The 17,575-nt window shown below is 39.9% G+C and overlaps 1 protein-coding gene across 2 annotated transcripts in view; it reads right to left on the bottom strand.

The window, feature by feature from the left end:
* Positions 1 to 17,575, bottom strand: part of ADGRG6 (adhesion G protein-coupled receptor G6) — a 163,473-nt gene that overhangs the window by 9,619 nt on the left and 136,279 nt on the right. For both annotated transcript variants that reach the window (XM_084827716.1, XM_084827715.1), the window contains exons 19-23: positions 14,810 to 14,937; positions 14,134 to 14,402; positions 8,872 to 8,986; positions 5,960 to 6,243; positions 638 to 739 (exon numbers count right to left, since the gene is read on the bottom strand). In XM_084827716.1, the coding sequence (XP_084683842.1) occupies positions 638 to 739; positions 5,960 to 6,243; positions 8,872 to 8,986; positions 14,134 to 14,402; positions 14,810 to 14,937 (898 nt within the window). The remainder of the gene's footprint in view (positions 1 to 637; positions 740 to 5,959; positions 6,244 to 8,871; positions 8,987 to 14,133; positions 14,403 to 14,809; positions 14,938 to 17,575) is intronic.

Genomic DNA, 17,575 nt, shown 5'->3' with positions numbered 1-17,575 from the left:
GCTTTCACCACACGATCTCCCAATAGGAATTTTGCTACAGACTTTAAAATGAGGGTCCAAATTTAACCCAGTGAGTACTAAGATAACAACAGCAAAATAACAGCAAATACCTTTTCAGACCTTTTTAACATTTTTCTCCAAAGATTACAAACAATGGGTGGGATCCAACTGAATGCTAAAACTAATGACATTGTGCTAATGTAACTGGCATCAAATCACTGTTTTTCCCCAGTGCCCTCCCAAGCACTAGTTACGTTGTGCAAGCATTCATTTATACTAGCCCAACATCATTTGTGCTGGCACTGGGACACAGCTGGATCCTGCCCCTTGCAAAGAAACAAAATTCCTGGGGAGTAATATAATCTGCAGAGCATGAGTCATATACTCTGGATAATTAGTTGATTGTTTCCACTCTTACGCTTTTATGGTCCCAGGGCCTCAGACAATACTGAGGGCACATAAAGTAGCAACCTTGCTGAAGCTAAGCAGCTCTGGGTCTGGTCAGTACCTGGATGAGAGACCACCTTGGATGTGGTGATTAGACCTGGGAGTCTAATCTCAGCTCTTGTGGGTTCTATGATGGAAGAAATGTGGGATATAAATGTAATTGTAATAAATATATATGTGTATATATTACCTGAGTTGTCTGCCAGCCTGAATCTACCACAGCAGAGATGTCGTCTCCATTGTTTCTGTACGTTTTCTTTCATGGCACAGTGGAATATAAATATAAATAAACCTGAAACATGGGAAAAATGAATTTAAAACTCTCAGATACAGAAAGCCCTTTATAGAAAATGACATTTGATTTTGGCTACCATAAAACACTACAAATAATTTCTTGGTGCTTTGCTGTATTTTTGAGGTAGGTGGCTTAAAATATCTGCCTCTACAAAGAAGTGAAAGCTGGTCTATGGAATTTTTCATATTTGAGCAGGCTTGTCTGACTTAGCATTCTGTGTTCCATATGTACAACACCCACTTTTTGCTGTGACATTTAAAAAAAAGCTGGACAAGCACAAACATTGACTATCAGTACTTTAAACATGTGTGAGTCATGAAGTTGGGCTATCCCTGATCATTAGTGATGGGCGAGCTCCACTAGGTTTGAACTTGGTTGGCCCAGAATAAGCGACGATTTTCCCCAGAACTGGGGGGCGCGTCAGCTCATTTCCACGATGTGGTTTCTGAATTAGCTCCAACTCAGCCAGCCTTCAACCCTCTCCCTTCTATTCCATCCCGCACCAGTGATCCTCAAAAACTATCCTCCCTTCACTCCCTGGATACTGGGTTTTCCTGGATACTGATGCCATTCTTGTAGCAGTGACGGCAAGCGGGACAAAGAAGAGAAGGAGTAACAGCGCTTGCATCAGCTTAGAAAGCTGTATTTCCAATGGGCCACTCACAGCTGGGGTGGTGGTGCAGCAGTACACCAGATGCCCCTTCTTCTTCCTTCCCACTTGTTCCCACTACCACTGGAAAAGAAGCAGCACCCAGGTAAATGGGCAGGAGAGACGGGCTGTTTAGGAGTGACGGTGGATAGAGGGGGTGGGGGTGGGGGCCTTGCCAGATGGGTGCAAGGAATGGGATTATCCTCTTGTTTGGATTAAAATCTGAAAGGAGTTTGAGGGCTATAATGTTCACATTGTGTTTAAAGCAAGCGTTAGGAGCTATTAGTAGCTTTCAGGCTTATTTCTAAGCCCAGATGTACAGGTCTCAGCCACGTCTCTACTTGGTCACACCTTCCTGTCTTATAGATGAGCTTCTGGAGGCTTTTCAAAAGGGGCATCTCACCAATCTGGTTTGGCGTGGCAATTTTTATGTTCTAACCTGGTTTCTGCATCAACTGACCTATACATTTAACAGCAGCATATAATTAATTATTTCGGAGTTTATTTTGTTTAGGAGAATTATACTATCCAAAGAGGTAATGTTTTCTTTTCTGAATTTTAAATGTTTAAAATTATTATGTCTCTCATTATAGCCAGTGTGGTGTAGTGGCTAGAATGTTGGACTGGGAGTCGGGAGATCCGGGTTCTAGTCCCCACTTGGCCATGGAAGCTCACTGGGTGACTTTAGGCCAGTCACAGACTCTCAGCCCAGCCTACCTCATAGGGTTCTGGTTGTGAAGCTAAAATGGAGAGGAGAAGGATTATGTATGCTGCCTTGGGTTTCTGAAAGAGGAAAAATGGCGGGATATAAATGTAATAAATAAATAAATAAATAACATTATAGTTGTTAAACATAGTGGACAATTTCAGTACATTATTGGTTTTAAAAATCCAGCACATGCACCATTTCAGGCTTCTACAGCATATGCCAAAGTTAATTTATGAAGGTCCACTGTGGGGTATTTGCAGAGATCAGCCTCCATTCAGGGAAGAAGTGCAACTTAGAGGCACTGGAACCATTTCTGACACTGCCACATACCTGAAGCAGGAACAAGGTCTGATGGCGCTCACAGAGACTTATAATTCGTTACTTATGGAACAGACTTATAATTACAGACCTTATAATTTGTTGCTTATGGAACTCTGTCTCTGGGTGCTCACTTCCTTCATAATTTGGGTTCCAAATGCTATCCGAGGTGGTAAAATCAGTATAAGCTTATGTAAAGCTTTGGCCCAAGTGACATATTTCCTGAGGAAAGCCATCCAGGACTGGTGTGGCCAAGGGGCTGGAACTCACTGAGCTCTCTAGTTGGAAGAAGCTGTGGGCCTGTGGCAAGCCCCACAGATTAGGTGGGAACTGCTTGGCTGCAAATTAACAGCCTCGCCTGTCTCTCCCTAAAATTTGACTAGGACAGTGTACTGAACCTGTCCAATAGAAGGGCAAGTCCTGAGCATACAGAATAAGGTGGAGGAATAAGGCATGTGCATTTTGTTTTAACATGTGTGATCTCGCTCTTTGGAAGTTCGTATGTTGCATTTTCATATCCATAAATTAATCTACTTCTTTAACATGTTTTTTTGTTTTTCCTGCCATGGCAGGTCCCAGGCTTGGCTTCAGTTCAGCTTTGTTTGGCTCACATAAGGACAGATGCAAAAATTATAATGTTCTAGGCTCTTAATTTCACTAAAGCGGGGGAGGTAAAATTACCAGGATACAAGATTTTATAATGTGGGAGAATAATGCTATTTGATTTGTTACCTTTGCACGCTAGTGCTAAAAATAAAATATAGGCATACTTAAAAACAATAATGGGAAATTATTCATCTACAGTAATCTGGCACTCACTGAGAACAGTGATAACGATCATATTGCTTACATAATTTGAGTCCTAACTTCACAAAACTAAATAGAATTTGTATAGCATTCAAATTACTTATGAATATGCAAGCTGCACACACTAAATTGTATTTAAATGGAGTTATTTCCAGTAGGTACCTTACCTATTGGAATTTGCTAGGGAAAAGGCCATGGCAACTCTGCTGAGCTAGTGCTTAGTTTGGTTTGGGCATACTAGTAAGTACATCAGCACAATGTCACAGCATATGGTATTGCGCTAGGCTTCTAAGAGATGCATGACAATTGTTTAAGAGTCAAGTACCTATGATATACTGGCACATTGTTACAATATAACAGCATACATTCACTCATAGGAACATAAGAAGCTGCCTTATACTGCGTCAGACCATTGGACTATCTAGCCCAGTATTGTCTGCACTGACTGGCAGTAACTCTCCAAGGTTTCAGGCACTTTCCCAGCCCCACCTGGACATTCTGGGGATGGAACTTGGGATCTTCTGTATGCAAAGCATGTGCTTTACCACTGAGCCACAGACCCTCTCTTGATACTTGCTAATGTATTTTAATGCCATAATTCAAAAATATAGAAAATGTGGAATTCAAGTTCTCCTCTGCTTTAGTTCTTCTAACTTACTCACATTCTCTGCTACTAGTGCCATCTGTTAAACTGGAAACTCATTCTTTCCTAAAGGTATTGGATTATTTCGAAAAGCTGTAAATGTTCAATTTGTTTTGGAGTTACCACTGGATTTCCAGTGCACATCCTGTAATGATTCTATTGGGCTTTGGATTGGAACCCAAATTCTATCCCCCTTTCTCATAAACACTCCACAAGCAACTCCATTAAAATCAAGCTTCTGGATAGCCTGTGATGAATAATTTTTGGCCTGTGGTTTATTTGAATGCAATAGGATTTGCAGATCAGTCTTTTTAGGATGAAAAGCTGTCTGACTGCTTCAAGCTCTATCTGATATATCAGAAGTGTTCCTGTGACAACAGCACTGAAATGAAATATGGTACGTATTCCAAATTCAATGGGAAAAAACAAGAAATGGGGTGTAGTAAAATTGGAGTTTCTTGGTTAAATAGATAAATAAGTGAATATGAAAAAAGAGAGGTAACTGAGATAGAGGAGGTCAGGACAACAAATAGGAGAAGGGGGGGAATGTCCTGACAGACACGTTTCCCTTCAAATTCCCACAGATGTGTTTCCCTCTCCCCGTGTTCTGGATCCATTTCCCCCCCCCCCCACAAACATAGGTTTAGAACCTCCTGGGAGGAATTTTGCAGCAAAAAATGGCTGGCCATGGAAAGGTTAGGCATTGAAAATGGAACTGCTACTTGGGACACAACATAAAATGGGTGTAGTCTGCAGAAGCAACTATCCATCTTTTGTGGAGACAAAGCTGCAAAAAATTAACTGTTGTAGACATCCCCTAATTATTATTTTTTATAGTAGACTATTGGCTATATTTGTAGAGACAGACAAAAATTCATAACATAGCAAACTATGACTATGAAAGACAACTTGGGACCTTTTTGGGCAATTACTTGTTTGGTTGTCTAACGTGTTTATTAATGGAACTTCTAATTGTTTATTATAATTGATCTGCTTGGAATGAATAATTTTATATAATGTAATGTGTGTAAAAATATGTTCTGCATTCAAGTAATCTTAAATATCAATAACTTCTGGTCTTCAAACACTTGTTTACAATTTGCAGCATTTTTTTAACTAAACCATGAACTAAACCATGAGTGGTAGAAAACAAAACACCCCAACATAGCCAAAGGGGGAGGGGAGGGAGTTTGCTATAGTCAATGATGTTTCCTAAAACTGCCAAAAAATTATGAAAGCAAAATAAAAAAATTCATGTATTATGGTGCCCTCAATATATATCACTGTGAAGTTCTAAATAGCTGTATTTTCTTAGTAAGACTTATCAGTTTAGCACCTTCCCCCATCCCAGCCCAAGAAGAATAACTGAAGCGAAGGGATTTCCTACAACATAATAATGCATTATAACATATTTTCTCCATTTTGTAATGTGTATAATCTCATTACATCTCATAACAAATAGTAATAAGGAGCTAATGCAAAGGATAATAATACAGTTATTTCTGCCAGGAGGAACATGCTATGAGAACCTTTAGAGCATGTTGTAAATACTGAGTAACCCAACTATGAAATGTACCACCAAAAGAGATTTGATTCGGAAAGAAGGAACATGGAACATACACTGTTACATCATAAGCCTGGCAGATCATATCTGGTATGTTTGAGCTGTGCCTAGAAATGTCACAAACCTATTGTAACTCAAGTATTTTATGACTTTTTGGCCCACTATTTACATTTTACCCCTTTGTACCCATGTACCTGCAAACAAAGGCTAACAATTCATGCATCTGACAAAGCGGGCTCTATTTCACAAAGTCTTATGCCACAGTATATCTGTTAGGCTACCTGGAGTAAGTCCCATTGAACATAGTGGGAGTTACTTCCAAGTAAGCATACATAGGATTGTACTGCTTGTCTCTCAGGCAGCCTTCCCCAACTAGGCACCCCCTAGATGTGTTGGCCCAGAACTCCCATCATCCCCAGCAAGCATGGCCATTGGGGGAAGGTTGCTCCAAGGTGTCACAAGATAAAGGATTTTGCCATCTTTACCTTATTGTTCATTTTGTTTTTTCAGAGGGGAATGCCACATACCTTGCAATGAGTTGAAAATACAGAAGAGGTACACAAAAGGGAGATATAGCGGGCCCCAGGCAAAAAAGGCAAAGCCCCATGTCATGCCTAGTAGGAAGGTCAAGCTAATAACACTACGAAGGTTCCGCAGTATCTCTTCCCGCATAGTCCGATTGCTCCGTTTTCCATTTCTCCCACAGATTTGCATCATCACCACAACAAACATGGCAATGTTCATGAGAAACATGATTCCAAAGTAGCCAACACAGGTCACATAAAACACAATACTGTCTTTAATCCAGCAGCTGTAAAGAAAGCATCCATTATTAATTATTCCTGTCTTACAAAATTGGTTCCATTTCATTTTTGCCACTATGCACCAATTCCCACATTATCATTGTGGTGTGGCTACTACTTCCTCATGGCTGGGTCCCAGGGTAATGGTGGTTTGAGAAGTAAACTTTTTATTTGCCCGTTCCATGTGGATTCTGGCCTGTTTGCAGAGAACACTGCTACAGCATGGGACCTGGTCACCCGGAAGCAGTGAATACACTGCACTTATAACATGAATTGGACAGAAGGTGAACCTCAGGAAGGTCAGTTACTGAATGTTGCACTTCCAGATGCTAGAAAATAGGCCCCCAGTGCCTCAATGAACCCTGGGAGTTTGTTTGAGAAAAACTGATAGCATCTGAAATATTTTGATTCTTGATAAACATGCAACATGCAGTTGTCAGTCTGGATAGTTTTCTGGATTGGCCAGTAAAACTGCTTTATCATGTTAGTAAAGGAACAAACACTTTTAATTCTGATATTTTAAAATTAGCCCAGAGAAGCTTAATGTTTAGATGACTTGGCATCCAGCTGTGAACATTTCTGCTGGCACAGCCACCTCGAATTCCATTACAACATCCATGTTGCATCCTAAATATGTAATGTGTAAATATGTATTTATTGATATGGACATTAGACAACTGATCTGAAAATATCTTATGAACAATGAAGGACTACGTAATTATCTCGTCAGGAACCTAACGTTACAGTAACTTAAGTGACCACGTAAATATATTTGTCTGGCAATTCTTTGTTATAAGCTTCATTTAGAGTTGTGTGGAAGGTTCAGATAGTTTATTTTATTTATTACATTTATATTCTGCTTTTTTCCTCCTGCAAGGACCCTTTTGGTAGGAAGTTGCTGTCCTTCAAGTCAGTTTACATGGTCCTCCTACTATCCATTTTATCCTCCCAACAACTCTGTCAGTGATTGGCCCAAAATCATCCAGTGAGCTTCATGGTCAAGTGGGGACTAGAACCTGGATCTCCCGAGTCCCAGTCCAACACTCCAACCACTACACACACTAACTCTCAGATAGTTGGCTCAAGAAAGCAGGTTTGTATCCAAGTATGAAGCTCCGAACTGAATAAAAAAACATATAAACAAAAGGAAATCCTTTTGATTTAGATGGAGTTTACTTTCAATATGGGCAGATTTACACAATACAACGGCTGTAGGCAGCAGTGGCATCATGCCAGTGTTTTCTGCAGCAAACATGTAAGGTGCAGACATAAAATATGTGTACACACACACATTGTAAAGCATTCATGTACATGCATCTAGAAAACCTGAACCAATGAGGTTTCACAGACATTTAAGCCCCTAAGGAAAGTGAACCAGGGAACAGAGTCACAGAAAATGAAAGGCATTCTCACACAAGCTAATCAATTGTTCCTGCAAAAAGTTACAAGCTAGTTTTCCAGGAATACTGCTGCTGCTTTTGAGAAAGTAGACAAACCACAAGCCAACAGTATATATTGCAGCATTACTGAAGTGTTATTAATCATATGCCCAGGTCCAGCTAAGAGATAACTGTGTATTTCAACATGCATGACCCTAGTGCAGTAGGAAATTGTGTGTGTAAACAGATTCTCAGCATGTGATTCTTCTTTCTGATCAGCTGAGACTGCTTGTGTCAGCTTTCAAAACACCTGAAAACTCACTAATAGGCTATTTGGAAGTGGTGTTGGGGGAGGGTTATTTCAGCTTCCCGTTTGCCTTCACCAATAACAGTTGATCAGAACGATTAAACTAAGGGTTTTGCTGTACACACTCTGTTGGGCTGGAGCCTGTGGCCCTATTCAAGTGTTCCTTAACCATGTAGGGCAGTAGCACAGAACCTCAGACCTCGGGGCCAAATCTGGCCCTATGAGGGCCCCAATACAGCCCTCTGGGATTCTGCAGAAGGCTACGCCCCTTCCCCTGGTCCCGCCCCTTTCCCCAAACCCACAAAAGGTTTCCAAGCTTTGTGCAATCTTTTCTCCATTCTAAAAGGTTGAAATGCCTCTCCTAACAGTTACTGGCAGTAAGGCTTTAAGCTGGTATTTGGAGGTTTTCAGCATTGCCCCTTTGCCTTTGACACTGCCTACCACTGGAATGTGGCCCCCAAGAGTTTCTCCGAAATGGAATTGAGTCCTCAGGATGAAAGAGGTACTGCACCCCTGGTGTAGGGTAAGCACACGAAGAGGTGGAGTGTGCTAACCCTGCCCCCTCTTCGCACTTTTCTGTCGCCTTCTCCGTGTGGAGTTCAACATTCTGAGAACAAGAGCCTCCTCTATTCGTGGAGGCTCTCTACATGATCTGAAATGGTGAAAAATCAGCATCCAAAATTGTGTAGAGAACCTCAAGGGATGGAGCAGGCTGCCACAGTGCCTCTCTATGCATGGAGGGCGACAGAAACCACGAGGAAGGGACGGGGCTAGCACACTCCGCCTCTTCACATGTTTACCCAACACAGTTAAGGAATGCCTGAATAGGGCAACAATGTTCCTTAAATCACTTTTAAAATGGTTATGTACTGACTCATGGACGAAAACAGTGAAGTACATGGAGATTTAAGCAGTCCTTGCATTACAGCCACTTGAGACGAAATACTTACAAGTCATCTCCACCTTTCCCCTTAGCATTTTTGCCATATAGCTCTTTATTGTAAATATTATTTGCATTTGTGTTTGTACTTGCTAGAACAATGATTATCACCAAGGCAGGTAAGCCTGTATGAAAAGAAAACATAACAATATGAAGGTTAAGAATTCAAGAACTGCCATGCTAAGTAAGAACAGCAGTCTACCTAGAACAATTCCATTATGCAACAATAGCTTAAAAAGTCCACTACTAGCATTTGCTATACCATTTTATAACTCTTTATATGCACACGTATGTAATTGTTAACATTCACCAGTGTGTAACTGAGCTTTCAGGCATGTACCAAATTTATCTGGGATTGTCAGCGTTCAGATGTGTACCTTCACATGCATCCGCACAGTAACTGCTATGTTTTACTCTAAACATCTGTAATGGTAACTCTAAGCAGTGGCTACTATATGTAGTTTATTACAGGTAGGCAAAAGTGTAATAAAGGCTAATGCATCACTGATGGCGGTACTGCAGATTAATACACATCAGTCTTAGTTTGTTGTTGTCCCATTTCTAAGATAGCCTAACAACGCATGAGAAAGAGCGGAATAAAAGAATACTCTGGGCTTTTTTACACTGTGTTGTGCCATTACGTATCTTGCGTACATATTTTACTCTAGGTAGCTGCAATGCTAACTCTAAGCAGGGGCTGCTATATGTAATTCACTAGAGTTATGCGAACACCTATCAAAAAGTAACTGCTGTGAAGCGAGAAAAGGTAACAACTATATGTAACATATTTTAGATATTAATATCAAATGGGGATTGAGTATGCAGAAACCATTACTCTGTCTATGGGTGGACCCCTTTCTCTACCAAACTGACAGATACCAGACCACCCACGTCTGGTATTAGAAGAAATTATTGGCTTCCACGATGTGTTTAACCACTACATAATGTTATAGAAAATTACATTCCAGCCCACCTTGGGTCTCTGGTATGTAGAGTCAGCCCAATGACTGTTACCTATCACTCCATTCTAGAGAATTGTTTTATCTTTTTGTAAAACATCTAGTAATGGGTGTGAATGATGGGAATAATTAAAATTATAGGAAATTTGGCCTCAAATTTCTGCTGTATCTATTTGGTTTATGGCTTTGTGTTGCCTTGCATTATTTTGCACACAACAGTTGCATTCAAGCCCTTAGAGCTTTTTCCAAAGCCCAAAGTTCCAGATGCAGAAACAGTGAATAGGCGCCTTGTTTCATGAATTGTACAGTTATTTAGCAGAATTGCTTTTCAGTGCACGGTTTTATAATGAAAATCAGTTCCTCCTTGCAACCTGAAACTCTGCTGTCATAAATATTTTTTTAAACTCAGGCATAGCATTCAAGGAATGGAACAGAAAAACTATGTACACGTTGTGTTATAATTAAAATAATCTAGCATTTTTACATGTGCATATCTGATGTACTCTTCAGAGCCAAATAATTTGCAACATGTTTATGTTCTATGAATGATTTCATTTCTGTGGCTGCATAGGTACTTTTTCCTTTAGCTTCACTGATAAAAGGGTTTCCACTGTAGAGTATTAGACTAAAAGGAATAAGGACCATGTTACAGAAGTGTGAAGCTTATGTCTCCAACACACCCCAATCAAGGTTGCAGGGTATGTACTCCTTGTGCCCATGGAATGTCAATGACCCAATGCAAAGATAACTGACGCCCAGTGTGCTGACATCCAAATCCCTTGCTCTCCCTAGAAAGCCCACCTACTTTCCCTTTCTAAATGAGATCCGTTTTAGGCAATTCCTCTTTCCACCCTCAAGTGAATTTCTTCTCAAGTATTTTTTTATTAATCTCTATACAAAAAGATGGGGTCACGAAGAGTCAGACACGACTTAACGACTGAACAACAATACAAAAAGAGGATATGTGTCTGTCCGTCCATCACCACCATAGCTCCAAGACCATGAAACCTAGACACCTGTAACTTGGCATGCATACTAAGGTGACCCTAGGGGTGTGTGCCTCAGGGTTATTTTGTTTTTAAAATGCATTAGTTAATTTAAATTAATTTATAAGTGCCCAGTGTGTCAATGCAGCTGAAGCCTACAGTGCATCTTCAGCCACTAGGGGCAGACTTCCCTAACAAGAACATTGCTTTGCAGTCTATATAGATGCTGATGAAGATTAGTAGGTTGAGGGACACAGTTATATACCTGCTCCATCCCCTCTGCTGTGGGGCAGCTCTCCATCAGGAATGGAGTGGGCAAACTCCTCCCTTAAGAGCCTACACAGGTGCACCTGGCAGAGGCCGTGCCTACAGATGCCAGAGCATGTTGCTTCACTCAGATGGGGTGGGCACAATATGTCCATCTCTCTGACAGCTGCACAGCATTGCTTGAAAGGTTTGCTGTATCAAACTAAGGGCTATTTAGTAGGCCAAGGGACAGAGCTATATGCCCCCACCAACCCTGTGAGGAATGGAGTGGGAAGACTCGCCCTCAGGGGGATATAGGGGTGTACCACAGCAGGGGCCATGCCTAGGTGTCCCAACAGGCATGGCTTCACTCAGACAGGACAGGCACAGTGTGTCCAACTCTTAACAGCTTATTAAGTTTGCTTGTACCTTCACTGTATCAAACTAAGGGCTATTCCCATCCATACGAAACTGGGTCCACTGGCTAGTTTGGTAAATAAAACAAGCAAATGGTACTTCACATCTGTACAAGTCTTAAATCCTTTTTTTTTTTTAAAAAAAGCCTGTGTCTTGTATCCAAAGAACCCGCAGGAGCATTCTTGATTTCTCTCCACCTGCAGCATCCTGTGCCTGGCTCTATGGCCGTTCTTTTTGGAGGACTGCTGATGGGGGTGGCGGGGGGAGGTCACTCACCTCCTCCCCTTGATGGAAGTACCTTGCAGTCTCTCCAGAATTGCTCCTAACTATTTGCTGAGAACACTTTTTCTTTAACTGCTGAAAGATCAAGCTATTCCAGCCAGCTTGAAAATAAATGAAATTGCCAATGCCTTGAATTACATGTTAAGAATCAATGCAGTAAGTCCTGCTGGCCCTTTATCAAATCCCGTGTATTAGGAAAATAAGACAGAATTACATAAATAAATGCAAAATAGCAAACTTCACCTAAAGTCAAAGTGCTGTATTTAAATCTGTCCTGTCAAAAGGAATTAGTGCAGTGCTAAAGTGTATGAGTAAGTGTATTCTCCAGCACCAACATATATCTTTTAAAAATATATTACTATATCTATGTATAAATACAATAATATACCATCTAATTATCTACATCACAACTTTTACTCAAAATTATTCAGATTATTCTGCCAAACTAATCAGAAAATAGTGAACAGTGAAAAAAACCTAGTACTTCATATAAACATTTCTAAATAAATTTAATTATTTTACTTATACAGTGAAGAATAAAGAGATCTTAAAAATATTTCATATACAAACTAGTCGAATAATTAAGAAATAATAAACCAAAAATAGATATGGATTTCTAAATCATAATTTTTTTCCAATATTCAATAAAAGGATTTCGCACTCATAAAAGTAGGGTTCTTCTTTCGTTTCCAAAATGTTTCCAAAAGAGCCACCACACTGAAGGCTCTTTTCCTGATGGACTCCAACCAGGCCATGGGTCCATGACCTCAGTGACTGGGCAGGTTCATAAAGAAGGAGGCACTCTTTCAGATATCCTGGTCCCAAGTTGTTTACGGCTTTGTACACTAGTACTAATACCTTAAACCTGGCCTTGTAGCGAATAGGCAGCCTGTGCAGTTTATTAGACCATACAAAATGGGTTAGTATTTTTTGGCCAGCATGCTAGCTCTTTTAAGACCTTTCTCTTCTCCTAGGCATTTGGCAGTATATGATAAATGTTTAATCGATCCTGGAATGTCTTATGGTTATGGTTGTTTGTTTTTGAGATTGTTAGTGAAGTTGTTGTAGATATACATTTCTTTGTGCATATTGTGTGTTCATGTGTTTTTTATGTAAATGGCTTTTAATCTCTGTATATTGTATTTTTAATGTTTTTAATCTTTGTAAACTGCCCAGAGAGCTCCGGCTATTGGGCGGTACAAAAATGTTAATAATAATAATATAGCTAAATTTGGACATTTTTCAAAGTAAACAAGAATTTGGTTAGTACTATAATTTCTATCAAGGCAGTGCTACCAAACCAGGAGAGGTTCATATTAGACTGTCTTGTAATACCCTTTTTATATTCTTCCATAAATTACTATAATTTAAGGCACAATCCTATGGGACTGCTGCCCGCTTGATGGAAGCCTCTGATCTCGGATGTTTCCGAGTATCCTATGTACTTCCGGACTGCTGCTGGCAGGGTGGGAGGAACAGCGGAAATAGATTTTGTTTCTCCAAACCTGTCTAAATACAATATCTAGAGGACATACCGTGCTGGAGGTGGAGGAGGGGCTGGAGAGGCCACAGGATAGAGTAGATCCCCACCTGCCCTCTCCTCTCCTCTCCCCTCCCCTGGAATGCTCCCATTTTGAACTCTATGTGTTCAACTGAGGTCACTTTTGTGGGTATGCAGTGCTTTCCATGGTGGCTGTGAGGGGACTGGGGAGGGATTGGATCTCAGAGTCCCCTCTCAAAGTCGTAGGAGTGTCTATAGCTTTGGGAGGGGGAATCCAAAAATCCTATGTCCCTGGGATGCATCTCCCATAGTATTGCTCCCTTAGATTCTTTCCATCCATTAATTCAGCTGATTAAGAAATCCTAAGTAATGAAATGACCAATTTCTCTATTTTAAATTACATAGATGTTTAAACTTAAACATAAAATTTAAAGAAAAAGAAAGAAAGAAAGAAAGAAAGAAAGAAAAAATGTGGCTACATAGATTTAAATATATCAATTCCAATGTATATGTATTAAATAAATTATATAGTTGAACTATCTCAGATAAGTGCACTTAGATTTATTTAAATGTTATCTGGAAACGTGACTACATAAGATATTTATTCCTTATGATCTTATACAGATAACATCACATTATTTGCATAGAGATGCAGGGGACTTGTTTTAAATAGTATAACATTATAAGTTGTATATTGCAGCCAAAAAAGAGAAAGAGAGAGAAAGAAAAAAAAAGGTGGGGAAGAGAAAAGAAGAGATGAGTAGAATAATTATTCTAGCATAAATATACATTTACGTTAAGTAGCTCCAACCTTGACTTAAGTAGGAACTGTAGGTAATAATGAAATATTTAAAAACATAGGCTGTAGAAGTATTACTTACCCCAGCCAATGATGCAAAATTTTAGTATGTATCGGCGAATGTAGGTATTGAACACTTTCACTAGAGCTATATACATGTGAACAGCTTCCAAGCCCATCCAAGTAAAAGTTGCCAGAAGGAAATAATGCAATAAGGCAGCAATAGCAATGCAGAGGCCTTCTATGTCAAATGATGCAATCCAGCCATCGAGGAGGAAGACCAAATTTAGACAAAGTAGGGCTGTACTCAAGTTCATTAGGATTTTAGAGGGATAATCTCTTCGCAATTTTCTGTAGGAAAATAGGCAGCAAATTATGTTACAACTAAACGTGAGTTCCAATTTATAAAATTCAACTCTTGGCATTCTTTGGACTTCAAAACTGCTAAGCCCATGAACCAACACACAGACAGGTGTGCACTTATGACCACTAAAAAGGCTTATGGCCTGTGTGCTTAATCCAGTGTGTGAGAGAGTATGAAAGAGAAACTTCAATGCTGAGTGTCCTCAAATTCCAAACTGGTTGAAAGTTTTGTCATACTGCTTCTAGGCATCTGTTCTGGTTTATTTACCTGCCATGGCCTGAACCTGGTACCTTCTGCATGCAAAGAATGTGCTCTACTAGTGAGCTACAGCCCCTTCCCTAAAAAAAATATATTTTATTAAAAATTATTTGATTTGTTATGACATGATACTTACTCAAAAGCAATGTATGTCAGAAGAGTTGCAGCTGAAAATATAGCAGATATTCCACAACCAATGTATGTTATGAAAGTGAGGACTTTGATGTTTTCAGGATCTATTTGTGAAGAAGTCCCTGGCAGGTCCTATACACAAAGTGAAAAGAAAATATAAACTGTTGGAAATACATTTTTTAAAAGCCTGACTATTTTTTTCTTGTCACAACACAGGTGAAAACTCTAGAGAACATTGGCTAGAAATACTGCACTTGACATATTTAGCACATTACTGTCACACCTCTAGTTTCCTTCCTACAACTCCTGAAAAAAATTCAGAGCATAAGTAGTATAACAGCTGGAAACAGCATTGATAGACAAGCCTCTGTTGTTTATATTACTTTATCATGTAGACCTCAAGAACCATTTTGTGGGAAATCCTTCCACTTGCAATTTCCCATTTCCTCAGAACTCATGATGTCTAGAATTTAGGATTTCCTCTCTTGTGAATAGTGTGAACAGGATCATGCTTTTTTAAAAGTCCAAAAAATCTGTCATACATGACATTTTCCTACATGAAGATTATCTTTGTGTTTGGAAACACATGTAGAATTTCTTGTGAACTTCAGACTGAGTATTTTGCAAAAATTATGCAGATTCTTACATGGAAATAATCTCAATGTAGGAAAAAAAAGTATGTGGGAAGGAGCCCGAAATATGGAGATCAATATATTGTTGCAGAACCCAGAGTCAGAGAGACCACTGAGTGAAGGAAAAAGAGATTCTTTATTTAACGCGCGGGCTTAAGGCTGGAATCATTTCCAAAGAGCCAGAAGCCCCGAAATACATCAGCACATTGGTTTTATAGACATTGTGACACATATGAAACGGCTCCTCCTCCCCCTCCCGCGTGGGGTTGCAGTCCTCAACATTTCTTCTCTTAGCACTATTGTTTATAATACAAGAACTGGGTTATAGGGTAGCCATGATAAGGAGAGAACAGCAGAGAACAAGATATACAATTGTATGACCTTTGACAAGTTAAGGAATTCCTGTGTCTCGTCAGCTTACAACAATATATTCAAGGGAGAAAGAGCTCAGCAAGAACATGAAGCATGAGACTGCATGAGGCTACTTAGTCTGACCCCCGATATGGCTGCTACATTCCACCCTTAAATGCATAATTTCATTACAATTATAGCATTTTTGATAACCATACAAAGCTTTTTGTGACGTACATATTACTTAGCCTTTTGTTGGGCTATTAGAGTGTAGAGGGCAGCAGTTTTATTAGCTGAGACATAAAACAGATTGGTTAAACAGCGCATAAGACAAGGAGCGCAGAGACATAACAGAACAGAACTTACCAACACTGGTAGAATTAGGATGAACAATGCTTTAAGCCAGCTAAGATCTGGAAGCCAAGGGGTTAACTAATTTAGCTAATTGTTTTGTCTTATTGCTTTGTTAGCTACTATATTGTGCAGCTTGTTGATTTGTTTATCCACAGCAGTGCCATTATCAGTTAAGTTAAAACAACAGAGCTTTTGGTGTGTCTCACAACTTAAATGATGAAGAAGGAAGAGGTAATCTATACCAGCTTTATTTTCTAGAACTGCACCTCTTAGATCACGCAACTCTTTATTTAACAATGACAATGCTCGTGAGGTGGCATTTATGCTTTTGGCTAAGCTGCAAGCTAACCAGTTGATCTTTAGACCATTAGCCAAGGCTAAACCTGGAACTCTAACCAGTGACATTGCTAAGGCCAATTTTTCTGAGTCAAAATATAACTGCACATGACTATTACAATTTTTAGTTAGTTGGAGTGCTCGAGGCTGCCATTGACGGATTTTCTCGGGCTACAGGGGAAGAATTGGCACCAGTTCAATTGGCGGCTGAGGCAACATGGGTGGTTATTAGACAAGTTGGCAGGAATGAATGACCAAGTGCGGGAACTACATGTTTAAAACCATCCATGAGGCAAAAGTATGTGGACATTATTAAAAGATATGTTTTGAATTTTATTACAGTGGAAGGGGGCCAGGGATAGCTTTATATTTTCTGGAAAAAATTTTGACAATTAAGCATTCGTGCACACGTAGCATTTGTTTCAGCAACGATGGGGGTGCGTAGAGTGAACTCTGTAGGGGGTAGGATTTTTGCAACCACGCCCCAATTAGCATTTTGGGAATAAGTTAAACTTACACCATAAACTCTTAACATGGTATCTTTTTGAATTTTCCCAGGATGTCTACAGACAGGTATTAAGCAAGAGCTAATAAGCCTGTTTGCAGGTATACCTCTTGGCAAACAAAAATGTTTTACTCTTGTGATGTTAGCCAGGTGAAGCCAGTAATTATCAGCAAATCACTGGGACAAACTTCTCTTTCTAGGGGCAGACCCCCCTTTTTGCACCTTATTAAGGAGACACAATGCAACACTACTAACACTACAACACGCATGTTTGATCTTCTTTGGGATCTGACCGTACGCCGGGCAGCTATTTACCTGGCAAGCTGCAGTAGGGTCTAGTCCCTTTCTTCAATTCTCCAGTTGCAGGTCTGACCATACGCAGGGGGACAGTCTCCCGGTGTGTCCACAGTAAGGTCTAGCCTGAGTCTTCTTACTGCTTTTTCAGAATGATTTTTAAAGGATTTTTGAAAAGGAAAGAAATCCTTTCAAAGGATTTTTAGGATTTTTGTTCATAGTTTACTCTCCCCCTCTCGCTCTCTTGACTCGTGTCCAATGTATCCAGGGTTTAATTCTAGCTGCTTTCATAGCTGCG

The sequence above is a fragment of the Heloderma suspectum genome, chromosome 1 (genome assembly GCF_057233095.1).
Source record: "Heloderma suspectum isolate Gila_16-S chromosome 1, 16-S_ref, whole genome shotgun sequence".
In the NCBI taxonomy this organism is placed as follows: Eukaryota; Metazoa; Chordata; class Lepidosauria; order Squamata; family Helodermatidae; genus Heloderma; species Heloderma suspectum.
Note: the sequence above shows the minus strand (reverse complement) of the source record. Positions and strands in the feature narration are given on the sequence as shown.